The sequence below is a fragment of the Melozone crissalis genome, unplaced genomic scaffold, assembly GCF_028551555.1.
Source record: "Melozone crissalis strain CALT ecotype California unplaced genomic scaffold, PUWL_Pcris_2 ptg000006l_1, whole genome shotgun sequence".
NCBI lineage: Eukaryota > Metazoa > Chordata > Aves > Passeriformes > Passerellidae > Melozone > Melozone crissalis.
The window spans coordinates 34,314,702-34,328,657 of NW_026535784.1; the positions used below are offsets into that span (position 1 = coordinate 34,314,702).

Genomic DNA, 13,956 nt, shown 5'->3' on the forward strand with positions numbered 1-13,956 from the left:
TTTCTTTTGTTCTGGCTTTTTTTTTTTTTTTAATGGACTTACTTTTCCAGTAACAGTGATACTGGGAACCAACGTAGTCAGTGAAGGAAAATCCCCTACCGTCATGTACTTGAATCCTCAGAGTTCTGAAGCAGTCTTTTTTTGGTGTTTCCTGTCAGTAAGCTAGATTAGTTCTAATAATACCATAGCAAAGATCCACCAGAACACATGATTAGCTCTTCTGTTTTGGTGGAAGATTGAGGGAAACTCAAGAAGAAAATATCACTGTGTCATTTCCTATCCTCGCTATAATATCCCGTTACTGAGCGGCGGTAGAAGAACAAGCCTCAAGTTATTTATGTAAAATACCCCTCTGTAATAGAGCTTGTTTTCTGTGTTTCAAATAATGCTCTGCTTAATGTATTCTGTGCAAGCTCTCCTAAGAGAGATGCTTCTACTATGTATATTAGAAAAGCTGGAGTGACAAAGAAAGGTAATTGAAGTGGAAACTGTTGGAAAAAGTAATGATAAATGAGATGAAACGCTAAGTTTGATTAATAGGGAGAGCCAGAATGAGATTGAGTTTGGTGGAACAAAAGGTAAGTGATGTCGAAGTAATATGGTGCATGAATGTCAAGCTTTTGCTTGAATTACATGTGTGAAGGCAAGGCAGGCTGGTAAAAATCAGCTGGAATGAGGATGAAACAGACCTGTAGTGGTTTCACCAAGTTTGGTAGAGTAGTCTCCAGGGAAGGGTAGCAGACTTAAGTAGGATCTGTTACTGAGACTGTGAATAGAGGTAAGAGTAGAGTCCATTTACTACATGTAATATCTCCACAGGAATTAATTCTATTCAGTCTCTCTGCCTTGAGGTGACTGTGAAGACTACTGCTATGTGAGGAATGATAGGAATCAAAACCACAGTTTGTGTAACAGTATTGCCAGGAGCATGACTGTAAATGATACAGGATAATAAGTGATCCCCAATTTGTTCACATTTTATGCTCAGATGATTTCCCATAGAAAAGAAAATGTCAGGCAAGACTTCAAAATTCGGTGCACAGTCTGGGCTGCTAGGGCACTCTTGTGATGTTTTGTGCTTATTCCTGTATATCTTGATTCTTATCAGAGGTTTCTGCACTGGCAGGCTAAGTGAACTAAAAGCAAAATAGACAGGGGAAAAAAACCTCCACTCATGCATGAAAGTGGCTCATCTCTGCCCCATAATGAAGGATTAAATAATATAGACTAGCAGACTGACTTGGGAGTACCTTGAGGTAATGGAGATCAGTTTGCTGTGTTGTCTGTTTAACATGATGGTTTCAACACAAATGCTGAATATCAATAATAAATATTGCATATCTCTAAAAGGTTCTGAAGCCACTTATGTAATGTATATGTGTACATCCATTAGGAACCATACAAGGTAAGGTACTTCTTATGCCATATGTATTTATAAATCTGTGAGTATGATTATTGTAAACTTTTAGGTTGTGAATAGTGCATCACAAGAGGCCACATTTAAAATAAAAAGTTGATGAACATGTGATTGATTATAAGTTTTTTTCTTTCATCTGAGAAAACTTATTGCATTTTTCACCACTGCTTTTCTTTTATGTTCTGTCTTTTCTTTGACTTTTCCTGGTTGTTTCCTCAGTGACTCCCTCATATGAGATGGGAAAATTCTCAGGTTCAGCACAATGGAATTGATACTGCTGTCCCAAATACTACCAACATTTTTTCTCTTTGCTGTTGTGCCAGATGGATTGTCCTATATCTACTAAATTCATTCAAGTCCACAATTGGATTGTCAGTATTGTAAACCTTTCTTATACAGTTTATGCTAAAGTAATATTGCATCTCTGAACTTGTTCATTTTATTTTCACAGAAACAGACCTGTAAAGATGTTTATGTGGTGGTCCACTGCTTTACTTCTTGGATGCATTTTGCTGGGAGCAGAGGGGTGGCCAGTCAAGGAAGGATACAGCTTTAGGCCATATCAGCCCCTAGTAAGATTACGACACAAGGTATGGATTATTCTCTAATATTCTTCCTTTTCTTCCATGGTCAAGGGATAAACTACATTCTAGCCTTGTCTTTTTTGTGTTTATTGGAGTAATGTTCAGAAATTAACTTTCTCAAAGGGAATGAGATAAGATCTGTTTTAGCTTCAAATACTAGAGATTAGGTATATCAACAGAAACTCAGAGGGGGAGCCAGGAGAGTCTCTCTCTTAAAGCAGCTGTCAGCATCTGCTTAAGGCAATGACTTGTTACAGTCCTCAGTGAATTCCAGTCCAAGCAGCATACAGGGAAACTGCCCACCAAGAAGAGTGGTGTTGAAGTTAACTGGTGAATAGAAGCTTGTTTGCAAGAGGTAGATGTTCCCAGGGCTTGCTGAATTTAGCAGTTTTGGACCATGACAAAGTGCAGATGTTTTTTGAGTTACATGGTTCCCATATTCAACCACTAAGTGCCATTCTAATTTTGCCCACCTGATGCTCCTTTGCCGTGAATCCAGGACTCTCAAAACAGTTCTCAGCTGCCTTTCTACTGGTAGCTAAAAGGGAAACTTCTGTGGTTGTTCTTTAAAACAAGGGAAAAGGCTGTAATATTTCCATGGGCTGTCTAAAGTTAGCCTAGTTCCTGCTTTCTTGGCATGGTAGTCATGGGAGCAACATCTGAGGTGCCTTAAGACCTACAGTCAGGCCAACAGAGATGTTAAAAAAAATTTCACCCTTCTGAATTTTTGTGCTACAAGTAAAAGGTCTGAATTTTAGCCAGAAATTCTAAATGTTAGTTTCTAATAATGTTTCAAGATTCTGCTAGTTTTATTTCTCAGTACTTTTTTGCAAAGTATGAAAAATATTTCTTTTTAGTTCTCAGTTTGATAAAAAGACCCAATATTATGTGATTCTATCTCAGCATACAAAGGGGAACTGGCGGCATGAGTTCTCAAACAAGTAAAATACTTGCCTATTAGCTAATTAACATATGCTATATAAATTAAATACAAAAAGTTTCTTAACAGATAGAAAGTAAAATCTTAAAAGCATACAATTATGCACCCTCTAGGCAATGTTCTCAGTCAGAATAAGATTGAAACAGGCCACAGTCAAGGAAATAAATAACTGTATCAGCACACAGATTTTTATGCTGAGTTTTATTTAAAACTTTGTCTCGTCACTTTATTTCCATTTGACAGCTGTAAGAAAACTAAAATAAAATAGCACAAGAAAAGTACTTTGAAATCTGGAAGGAAAAGAGAGACTAGTAATGAAACTACGGAATAAATCATGCGATAGAGAAATCACATGTGCAAAAAGCCCCAATAGAAAACCATGAAGACTGAGAAAGCAATGAAGGACAAAATATGGGGTATAATTAGCATTATATGTTAGGTTAGATGGTCTCTGGTCTTAATGAATGTGGAACTATTCATGTGTTGCTATTTCTTCATTATGCTTTTAATATACTGATAACTCTCATATAGTTCTTGGAATAGGCTGTCATAAACTTTTAAAGTTTAATATTGGGGGAATCACACTTAGACATATGCAGATAACATACAAATAATTAAAACTTGATATAAAACTTTGTATTGAAAAATATGGTGGGTTTTTCCTTAGGCAATATGTCTAGATAAAAATTGGTTTAGCAGAGTTCAGCTTTTGGTATTAGGGACATATGTTTCTATTAAAAAACCCCTAGGAATGTAAAACTTTTCTAAAGTAAATTTTTAAAACCAACTTTGGCACAGATAGGCATACTCAAAATGTAAATAATATGGTAAAAAACTTTCTGCTTCAATCAAACACTTAATAAATCAACTGCTTAGATTAAGTTATGCCGATAGAATTCTTACTGCAAACAGATGATAATGAATATATGCAGTTATATTTGCTTTGATCAGGCAATATGTATGCAAGTTTATGTGTGCAAAGATGAAAAAAAGAAAAAAGAAGATTAATCTCTCTTGCTCTAATAAAGGGGAATTTATCTGACTTGAACAATAGTCCAACCAGAGCAACTTTAAATGTCAACCTGCAGGGAAAAGCAATCCTGTTGGTACTTAGGTATTATCTTGAAATAATGATTGTGTTTGTGGTGGAAACAGGCATTCATATCATAAAGGTTGTATTGTTTTAAAAGGGATTATGAATGATTTCAGCTTCTCATGCATAGAAATTATCAGTAGGAATTTAGTCTGTATATATGATAATCTGAAAGCATAAAAACAGCATTTCTGTGGAAAAAACTTTATAAATAGAAAAAAAATATGCATAAGAAAACATTATTTTACTTTTAGCACTGGAACAGATCGCCTAGAGAGCTTGTTGAGTCTTTATCTTTGCAGATATTTAAGAACTGTCCAGACATGGTGTGGGACAGCCTGTTGTGGGTGACCATGCTTGAGCAGGGAGGTGTGACAGGGTGACCTCCAAAGGTCCTAATGTTCTTTGATTATGTGCTTCATTATAATTCACCATTAATTATAGTGATGTTCATGATCATGGCTGTTACAATGGTAATGAAGATCAGATGTTTGACTGCATTGTGCATGTATGAAATATTCAAACCCATGAAGAGATGAGTTCTCTTGAACCAGAACTGAGAATGATTATTACAAAGCACTCCTCCAAGTTGTTTTCAGTCCCCTTCCCTTGTTTATCTGCCACGACTTACATTTACGTGGTTATGCTGAAAAGTCCTAGGCTGTATCTGAACAGCATGTGAATTTCTTGTTGAGCTGGATAATCCTTGGTTCTTCATTTGTCAGGTACTTTCCATTTGGGAGTCTTCTTGCATTGCTGCTGAAGTAATGTGAGCAATTTGTTAATACCTAGGTTCCCACCTGATATTGTTAGGAAGTATTTTTAGCATCCTAATGAATTCTCTTCTTGTAATTTGCATGCCTCTGACAGAGACCAATGTTTATGCAATGTCTTCAGTGAAAGAGTGTATGCTCTGAGATTTCCAGGTATAAACAGGCAGGTGGCAGCCAACAGAATGGTAACAGCTGGCTGCAGACTCTCTGTCAGACGCTAAGAAATATGGAATACAGCCTGTACATCCATATGTATACTCCAGAGCATGCCAGCTCTGCATATCTCACTAACACATGCATGCACACCCCTCCTTGGCAAGCCAGGTGTTCCACATGGCTTAGGAGGGAATAGTACTGGTGACAGTGCCTCCTTGTTAATGATGTCCTCACGGGTGGGCAGCAGTTCAGTTTTGGGCTGAGGGGACAGTCTGTGAAGATGTAACTCGGTCCTTGTCCCCTGGGCTGCTTTTACTTAGGCCCAGTGCTGAACTTTGAGGTTAGGACAATCAGGTCTCCCATAGTCAGAGCTAAGCCCTCACTGAGAGCAAGCACTGCCCTGACAGCATGGGTGGGAGCAGAGAGACGGGAGAATCCAGGGAAGTCAGAGTCCAGCCTCAGCCTTGGCCTGTGCAGGATGCTCCATCAGAAAAGAGCTTCTGTTGTCCAGCTGGGCAGGAGTGTATGAAGGATACAGCAAAGGGGCTGTGCCAGCTTTCACTGGTTTCTGGTGACCTGTTGATTCAGGCTTCTTTCCAGCCTTGTTTGTTTTCATCTTGTTTTTACCAAAGGGCAAGGAGAAAGTGACTCAGCTGTGCAATCCTCACTCTTGTCTGTGATATTTTTCCAGACTACAATATTCATTTTAACCTCCTATAAAAAACCTTCCTCTCTTTCTTTTCCCTCTCTCCTTCCCTACTTACTGTTGCTATTTGCTGCTCTTTGTTTCATTTGTTCAACCCCAATTCATGTTAAATTAGGGCTCAGGGCTAGGTCAGGTTAAAGGGGTTTAGGTTACATTAGAATTAGATTCAGTTTAGAAGTGTTTAAGCAATAAGGACTTTGAACTAAAAAAAAAGAAAGAGAAGAACATAAGCTTCTGTCCCATGTTATTAAAAGCAAATTTGAATGCATAAGCACAGAAAAAACCCATGTATGACTTTTAGGTTTTTGCCCAAAGTCTATAAAATGATCTCCTGCTACTAGGAGCACTGAAACGCCTGTAAAATATAGACAGCCTGAGTGTTTGATGATTTTATTGTCATTTAGGGTGTCATGGCCAAGAAAGAAATGTGCAGAAAGTAGTATTCCGGGATTCAAAAATAGCCTGTGCTTTCCCTGTGTTGTCTGGTCTCCAAACAACCTGAGATTTATAGCTCACAGTGTCTATCTGGAAAATCTGTTTGCTTGCAGGATCTGAGAAGTCATAAAATTTGATCCTGTAAAATCCCCTGTCCTAGAGAGAGAAGGGAAAAAAATCTATTGAAGATGAGCAGTGAATCCTGAGGACTAAGAACAGAGCTTTTGCTGTCATGTCACTGCTGTTCTCAGCTCTAAAGTAACATGAGAATTTTCTTCCTTCTGAGGCTCCATGAGCCCAGTATCTATGTCCTATGCAAATTCCAGGATTAGAAGAAGCAAGATTCAGTTTTACTTTTTTTCCTCTTAATCACTTGTAAGTGTAGTCCAGAAGTCTTTTTTTGTTGTTGTTGTTTTGGTTTGGTTTAATTTTTATTTTATTTTCTTTTTTTGGGGAAGAGAGGAGATTCTGCAATCTAATCTGATATTTCCTGTGGGCAATAGCATTAAAAAGGCATGGGTAATTTTTTTTTTAAACCCATTGCAATCACTGTTCCTTAATAAGCTAATATCAATTAAACATTTTATTTCTGCTGTCTCTCACTACCTGCTCAAAGCATTTCTTAAGTCTTAGAAAAGTTGCTTCTATAATCCTTCTTCCAACTAGTCAGTCACTGGGGAGTGTGGAGTGTCAAAATCTGGAATTAAGGCAAGGCTGATTCCTCCTTTCAAGATGCTTGCTGATACTTATTAGCAATGACTATCTATAAACTTGTAGTGAAACCAAGAGGCCCAGTCAGGGAGCAAAGGTGCCTCTTGACTACTGGGCTGAACCTTTTGCTGTGTCTATCTTTTTTGTTCCTTTTACTGAACATCATCACTGTGGAAAAGATTATTCCCAACCAAATATTTTCAGGAGTGAGGAGATTCACGTGTATTATCTACCTTTTGATTAACGTTGCTTTTTTTTTTTAATTTCACATGCCAGATTAGCAACAAAGAATAAAATATAATATGCTGGCATATGGAGGCAATGTAATTATCTTCTCCAGTCAGCTTGGCCTTCTCACATTGAATCCTAGGAGGAGGATTTCCAGTTACCCTCTGTATAGATAAGAAATGTTTTTTTACCTTTCTAGTATTTGGAAGTCAACGCAAACACAGTCTGTATCAGCTATCATTTCAGATTCTTGATTAGCATGCTTTTTCATATTCTATTATAATGCCAAATTGTAATCACAAACTGCAATTGCAGTAATAGCAAAACAGAGTCAGGAGAGATTTTTTTTTATATATATACTACTTGAGGTGATTTGTTCCTGTTTAAATTTGTGCAGTTTGGATTTCTGAGATCATGAAACACACCAGATACTTGAAGTGTGTGTTTATGAAATCTGCCTCTTTTTCATAACTTCCTTGTTGCCTCTTTTTATTCAGGTCCTCAAGACTTCTTTGTAATTTAATTCCATCTCTTTATTTTTTTTCTATTGGACAAATAGAATGCTTTTGTTTTATTCTTTTATAAATAGAATGCTTTGTTTTATTCTTTTCCATTGCTTGTTTTTCTCAATCATTTCCCCCATGGATTTAATACCTCTATTTATTGCCTAGAAAACGTAGACTTTTATTGTTTATATTAACCTTTATTATCTTGGTTTCTTAAAATGGAAGTGATATCCTGTAGCATAGGCAATTCTTATGACAAATAATATTCAAAAGTCAATATAAAATTATATTAAGTAATAACTGTGGTGTGTAACAGTTTCATTGGTATGTAGACAAACTGGACTGTACCCCAGATTATTTTTTTTTAAACTAAATAATAATCAATTTAGTTTGTGTTTATTTTTCACCTCTTGTTCTAGAGGTGAAAATTTTATTTTTCTTTATCTATTTAAATTCTGGTTTTAAATTAAAATAATTTTGTACTTTTAAGCATTGGCTTTTGTATTGTATTAGCGTGACCTGATTTTTGTAGCGGGGGGCTGCAGGAGTGGCTTCTGTGAGAAGCTGCCAGAGGCTTCCTGCATGTCTGACAGAGCCAGTGTCAGCTGGTTCCAGGATGGACTCACTGCTGACCAAGGCTGAGACAACCAGAAACGGTGCTAACCCCTGTGATAAGGTATTTAAGAAGGAAGGAAAGTTATTGTGCAGATATAACTGCACTAAGCCAAGAGCAGAATGAAAGTAAGTGAGAGGGGCAGCTCTGCAGACACCAATGTCTGTGCAGAAGGAGAGGGAGGAGGTGTTCCAGGTGCCCCAGCAGAGATTTTCCTGCAGCCCCTGGTGAAAAGCATGGTGAAGCAGCTGTGCCCCCAAGGAGGAGCACGGGATGCAGAGATGCACCTGCAGCCCATGAAGGAGACCCACAGCACAGCTGGTGGTGCCTGAAAGAAGGATGGCAGGGACCTGCAGACCCATGGAGAGAGGAGAGCCCGTGCTGGAGCAGGTTTCCTGGTGGGACTTGTGACCCCGTGGGGAGCCCGTGTTGGAGCAGACTGTGCCTGAAGGAGTGCACCCTGGGGAAGAGTGACCCGTGTTACAACAGCAGCATTGTGTGGGGACCTGTTGCAGAAGGGATGGATTCAGGGTGGAGAACTTCATGAAGGACGGTCTGCCAGGGGAGGAGCCCCGTGCTGGAGCAGGGGAAGGGGTTCTGTCCTTGAGCAATGGCAGGAGCAATGTGTGATGAGCTGACCAAACCCCTCACTCCCCATCTCCCTGGGGCAGAACAGGTAGAACTCGGGAAGGAGGGAGGAGGGGGGGGAAGCTGTTTTTAAGGTCTTATTTTGCTTCTCGTTATCCTGCTCTGATTTTGTTGGCAATAAATTCAGTTAATATCCCTAATTCTAGTCTATTTTGCCTGTGCCAGTATTTGGTGAGTGATCTCTCCCAGTCCTTAACTCATGAATCTTTGATTATATTTTCTCCCTGCTGTCCACTTGTGGAGGAGAGTGGTAGAGCAGCTTTGGTGGGTGCTGCCATCCAGCTAGGATCAACCCACTACCTTTATAAATACTAGTATACAGTGATGTATTCCCAACTGAGGAAGCGTAGCACTGGTATACAGCACCAAAAGAAAGAAGGAAAGCTCTTTCTTACATTGGGCTTTAGTATAAAATCAAATAACAATATTTGTGCACTATTAGACTCTTCTTAGATTGGCTAAGTATTAAGTTTTGCATCCATATTTCTTTTCAATATCCATATTTTAAAACATCCTTAATATTTTTATTCCTGTATGTGTAGTAAAAAAAGAAGGTCAGAATAAATTACCTCCTTTTAGGAGTGGGAAAATATATCACTATTTTAAACTATTTCTTCTACATTGCTTACTTTTTTCTAAGTAAGTTTTCAGTTGTCATTTTGAACGGTGATAGTTTTACTAAGTGTGTGGTATGCACTGGGAGCAAAAATTGGTATTTTTTAGATAAAACCATACTTAATTAAGTAGTACTATATAATTTTCTTTTTTTTTCTTTTACATTAGCCACTGTTCTGATTTTATGTTACCAAGATGTCAGGTTAAACAACCCATCTGTACTTCCTGTGAACCATGGCTTTTGTAATCTTGGCAGTACAAATATTTGCCATCACAATAGCTAAGCAATTTCTTAGCATTTATTATCCTGATTTGTTTAATTTTTTTCATTTGAAATAATTTCAAGGAGGCATAGTAAGAAGTATTGATCTGTGTTTATGTGTATTGGGTTTAGGTATATTTGATTTGGCTCTCTTCAGCAGCGTTTTCTTTTGAGCATTTTGTAACCAGAAAAGTCAGTGTCTTCATCTCCATTGTTTATAAAGCAAAATAGCAGTAAGAAAGTCTCTTAGCTCGTGAACTTACTGAAATAGGCTATTTACCTTAAAATGCCTTCAGTTCTGGGTAAGGTGACTGCTAGATCACAGTAGTTGTTATGACATGTTACTTTTTCTCTTTTATAATTGCTGATGGGGTCATATAAGTAGTCCAGCTCAGGGTATTGTATTTGTTCTTGATAACTGATTCCATGGTAAATCATACCAGACAAGGCACTACATCCATCAGAATATTCAAATCCCTTCAACCGTGAGCTCAAGGAATGTGATGTCTTTCAGTTTCAGATTTTTTTTCCATTATTATGAAAACCCAAACAGCAGCATTAGTAACAACATCAAAAAGCCCCAGTCTCCTTTCAAAAAATGAGGGTAAAGGATAGGACACCAATTGAAAATCTTTAAGGTGTTGGTATCTGTGCTTAGGCCTGACACAAAGAAAATTGAGAGCTTAATGACAGCCTAGTGAATAGATGTCCAATTACATATTTTTTCTTATTGTTATGCCTTGATACAACTACAGTTAAAGAACCATACTGTTAAGAATATGAAAGCTCAATGACTAAAACATAATATTCAAAACAAAGCTCTCCCAAACTTTAGTAATACAAAAATGTTGCTACTTGACTTCATTAAAACTGCTCACAGAATCATAGAATGGTGTGGCCTTGAACATATCTTAAAGATCAGCTAGTTGCAACCCCACGGCCTTCTCTGTGGGCTGAAAAACTCCAGGTCTCTCAGCCTGTCTTCACTGGGGAGGTGCTTCAGTCCTCTGAGCATCCTGCTTACTGTTCATTGTCAGTTCTATCAAACGACTTTGTGGAACTGAATTCCCCTGCCCAATGCATTCTTACAAAATAGTATTTGAAGTAATAAAACTCTAACAAGCTTATTCTGTGCCCCTTCTTCCAATGAAAACAAACCAAACAAAGATTATTTGTAATTTGTTTTATGTATTGATTATAACTCTGCTTATGTAACCTGGAATAAGCAGCCTATAATTCAAGTCTATTTTCTAGGGATAAGGAATGCTTATCACTCTCTTGAGGCATCAGTGGAATTTCTATTTCACTAATGTTTCATGAAAATGCCATTACTTTCTATTACTATTATCTGAGGATTATTGCCATACATCAATGCAAGTAAAAATCACTAATATTACATAGTCTTAATAGAATGTATTCAACTTCTTGGTATATGTGTCATTATTTGGTGTTACATAACTTAATGCTACAATTCTGAAATTAATAATAACTACTGTATTACTGATAATAACCTAATAAGCTGATCCCCAAAACAGTAAAGGACTAATCCCACCTGCAACAGATAGTTAGTGGTATTTTTAGAAAGGTCTGAGACACCGTTGCCTTGGTCAGTCTGACTTTCCATATAAAGCTCACCTATTTATTTCATTGTTTCTTCATTCCTACTCTAAGTGAGGCATGAGTAAAGCATGCCTTTCAAAGAACTCACTGAATCTTCAAATATTTGCTATACTTTCATATTTTCAAAAATTTCTTTTGGTGGTTTATAATTAGCAATTAGTAAAGAACAGAGATTACCATTTGGATATATCTGTCTTGTTTTGCCAGTGGCTGCTTCCTGGGAGCTACTCCCTCATTAGGTGGAATAAATTCAAACTCATTGGTTTGGTATGAGGAAATATTTTCAGGATGTTATTCAAAGTTTATTATTCATAACAGAGTCTACTTTATTTTTGTTTACGTGTATCAGTTAAAGACTGGGAAGAAAAATAAATGTCATATATATATATATATATGAAGGAACTGTAATTAAAAATAAAATATCAATTAGATTAGAATTTCAGCTATTTATTAGATTGTTGTTTTAGCTCTCTGCAACCTATTTTTTTAGCTAATTGTTCTCAACATGAATGCCAAGATAAAATAGCTAAAAGCTTAACAGTACATTGCCTACTGCACAGTAGAAAAGCTGTAATCAATTGTTAGTATATCTGCAGAGTATATAGCTGAACTTCATAATTAATTTTGAAAAATAAGTTGAAATTCACCAATCAAATACTGAGTTAATCCTGAGTTTTCTAAGATTCAGTAGAAGAAAATACGATCTTAATTTTGCTTTCTAGTTTCCTAAGTGTCACACGGTAGGTAATATGATATAACCTTTCATCAAAACTCTGGTTTAAGTGAATGTATTCCTCAAACATAGAATTGAACACTTTACAAAAGGGCAGTTGCAATTGATTAATATTCATATCATGAACTTTTCTTTTGCTTTGCTACACTACCTTATTTTCTCTTTTAAGATGAGTGATAGAAACAACCTCTTTGTAACCTAACAATGTCTCAGCATACTGGTTTTAATCAATGCTGGTAGATAGACTACAATTTCACCCATAATTAGGTCTTAATGCAGACTAAATATTACTTGAATTCCTGTTTTGTAAGAAGGTAATTGATGTTTATGCTCTCATGTCTATAATCCCTAATTGTCATTCTTCCTGTAGATTTTGTTCTATCCGTACAAAAATTTGCCAAGAGGAAAAATAAGATCTGAATGAGCCTCAGACAGACTGAATAATAAAAAGCAAAACACATTATGTGGTTTTAGAAAATTACACTTAAAATCACCTCTGAAATTTAGAAAGAAAAATGAATTGAGATTTTAGGCAAATTGCTTCCATTAATGTCATTGGGAAGTGGCTAGGATCCATCTGTAGTAGTTTGCTTTTTCTTTCTTTATTTATCTTTTTTTTTTTTTTAAGTAGCATTATATTGTCAGGAAATATACTACTGTTCAGTAATTGTGAGTGTACCTGGAGCTTTAGAAACTCCTGCAAAGGGGAAGGTAATAGAATACCCATTAAATACTGTATCCTAGAATTTCCAGGGATAATTCACTATGCTAAAGTGTTGCTTCTTGGAGATCTCTTTCCTCCTTCTTTGCCTATTCAAATCCAGAGTGCTCTCAGACAATTGCAAAATAAATATATATCCACTGAATATGATTCTGAGCTCTATGATATCAGTATATCCATCTGCAGTACCTCAGTGACTGTCTTGGTAGGCTTGAAGAAAGTACATCTTATGCTGTCTATGGATGGGGAAGCAATACTACACTGAGTGTCTGAGCATATAAAGCTTAATGTAAAATATGCACAAATAGCAGTAATTACTTCTGTAAAGTCTTTATTGACGTAGCTCCTCCAACTTAGCTAAGGAGAGCTGTAGCCTGGATTTAGCTACATAAATTGGCTTAAAAAATCTTCAGTATAAAAGTGGTTTTGTTCATAGTAGTACATGTTTTAATGCAAAAGTATACACCACTCACTTCTGCTGCTTAAACCATGCATTAAGCATCTTAATGCTTAAAGAATTATAAAAACAGCAACACTGCACAGCAGTATAAAATTGGTAGAATGTTTTCCTATCATGTGCTGTGAAACTGCTTATAAATTTTGAATGTATTTGGTCTATCATCAAAGAACAAAGTATGAAGACATCATATTAAAGAAGCTATAGTTCCACTGTATTTCTGTAATAGTTCAGCTCAGAACAGTGACCAGTTCTAGGCCAATTGATGATAATGAGGTATATGGATAGAAGGGTAACAGCAAATGGAAGAATTAAACCTTAAAGTCAGCATGTAGATTTTTTATTTTATTAGATTTTTTTTTTTTTATATTGTGGAAAAATGACATGATTTGGAAAACAGGACTTTCTCTGCTTCAGTAAAATGAAGGAATATGTATTTGTCCTTTTACTACAGTTTCATTGGGCCTGTGGGATCATTAGGATTCCTCATGGACAGCGTATTACATTGGAATCAAAAAACCCAAAAAAACCCAATACAAAACAAAAAAAAACCCCCGACAACAACAAAAAAGATAATTTTGCAGTGCTACTAAACCCCAACGATTTATTGAAATATGAATCCTTGAAATTAAAACCCTAAACTACTACTGAGCTGCCTTTCAAGACAAGAGTAATTAGGGCTTAGAGGTCCTGTAGGGGGTTTATTTGTCTTAGGAGCTACCTGCAGCCTGCTACAGG

The 13,956-nt window shown here is 36.7% G+C and overlaps 1 protein-coding gene across 3 annotated transcripts in view; it reads left to right on the forward strand.

The window, feature by feature from the left end:
• Positions 1 to 13,956, forward strand: part of FSTL5 (follistatin like 5) — a 271,451-nt gene that overhangs the window by 21,903 nt on the left and 235,592 nt on the right. For all 3 annotated transcript variants that reach the window (XM_054295663.1, XM_054295662.1, XM_054295664.1), the window contains one exon: positions 1,869 to 2,007. In XM_054295663.1, the coding sequence (XP_054151638.1) occupies positions 1,885 to 2,007 (123 nt within the window). In that variant the 5' untranslated portion in view covers positions 1,869 to 1,884. The remainder of the gene's footprint in view (positions 1 to 1,868; positions 2,008 to 13,956) is intronic.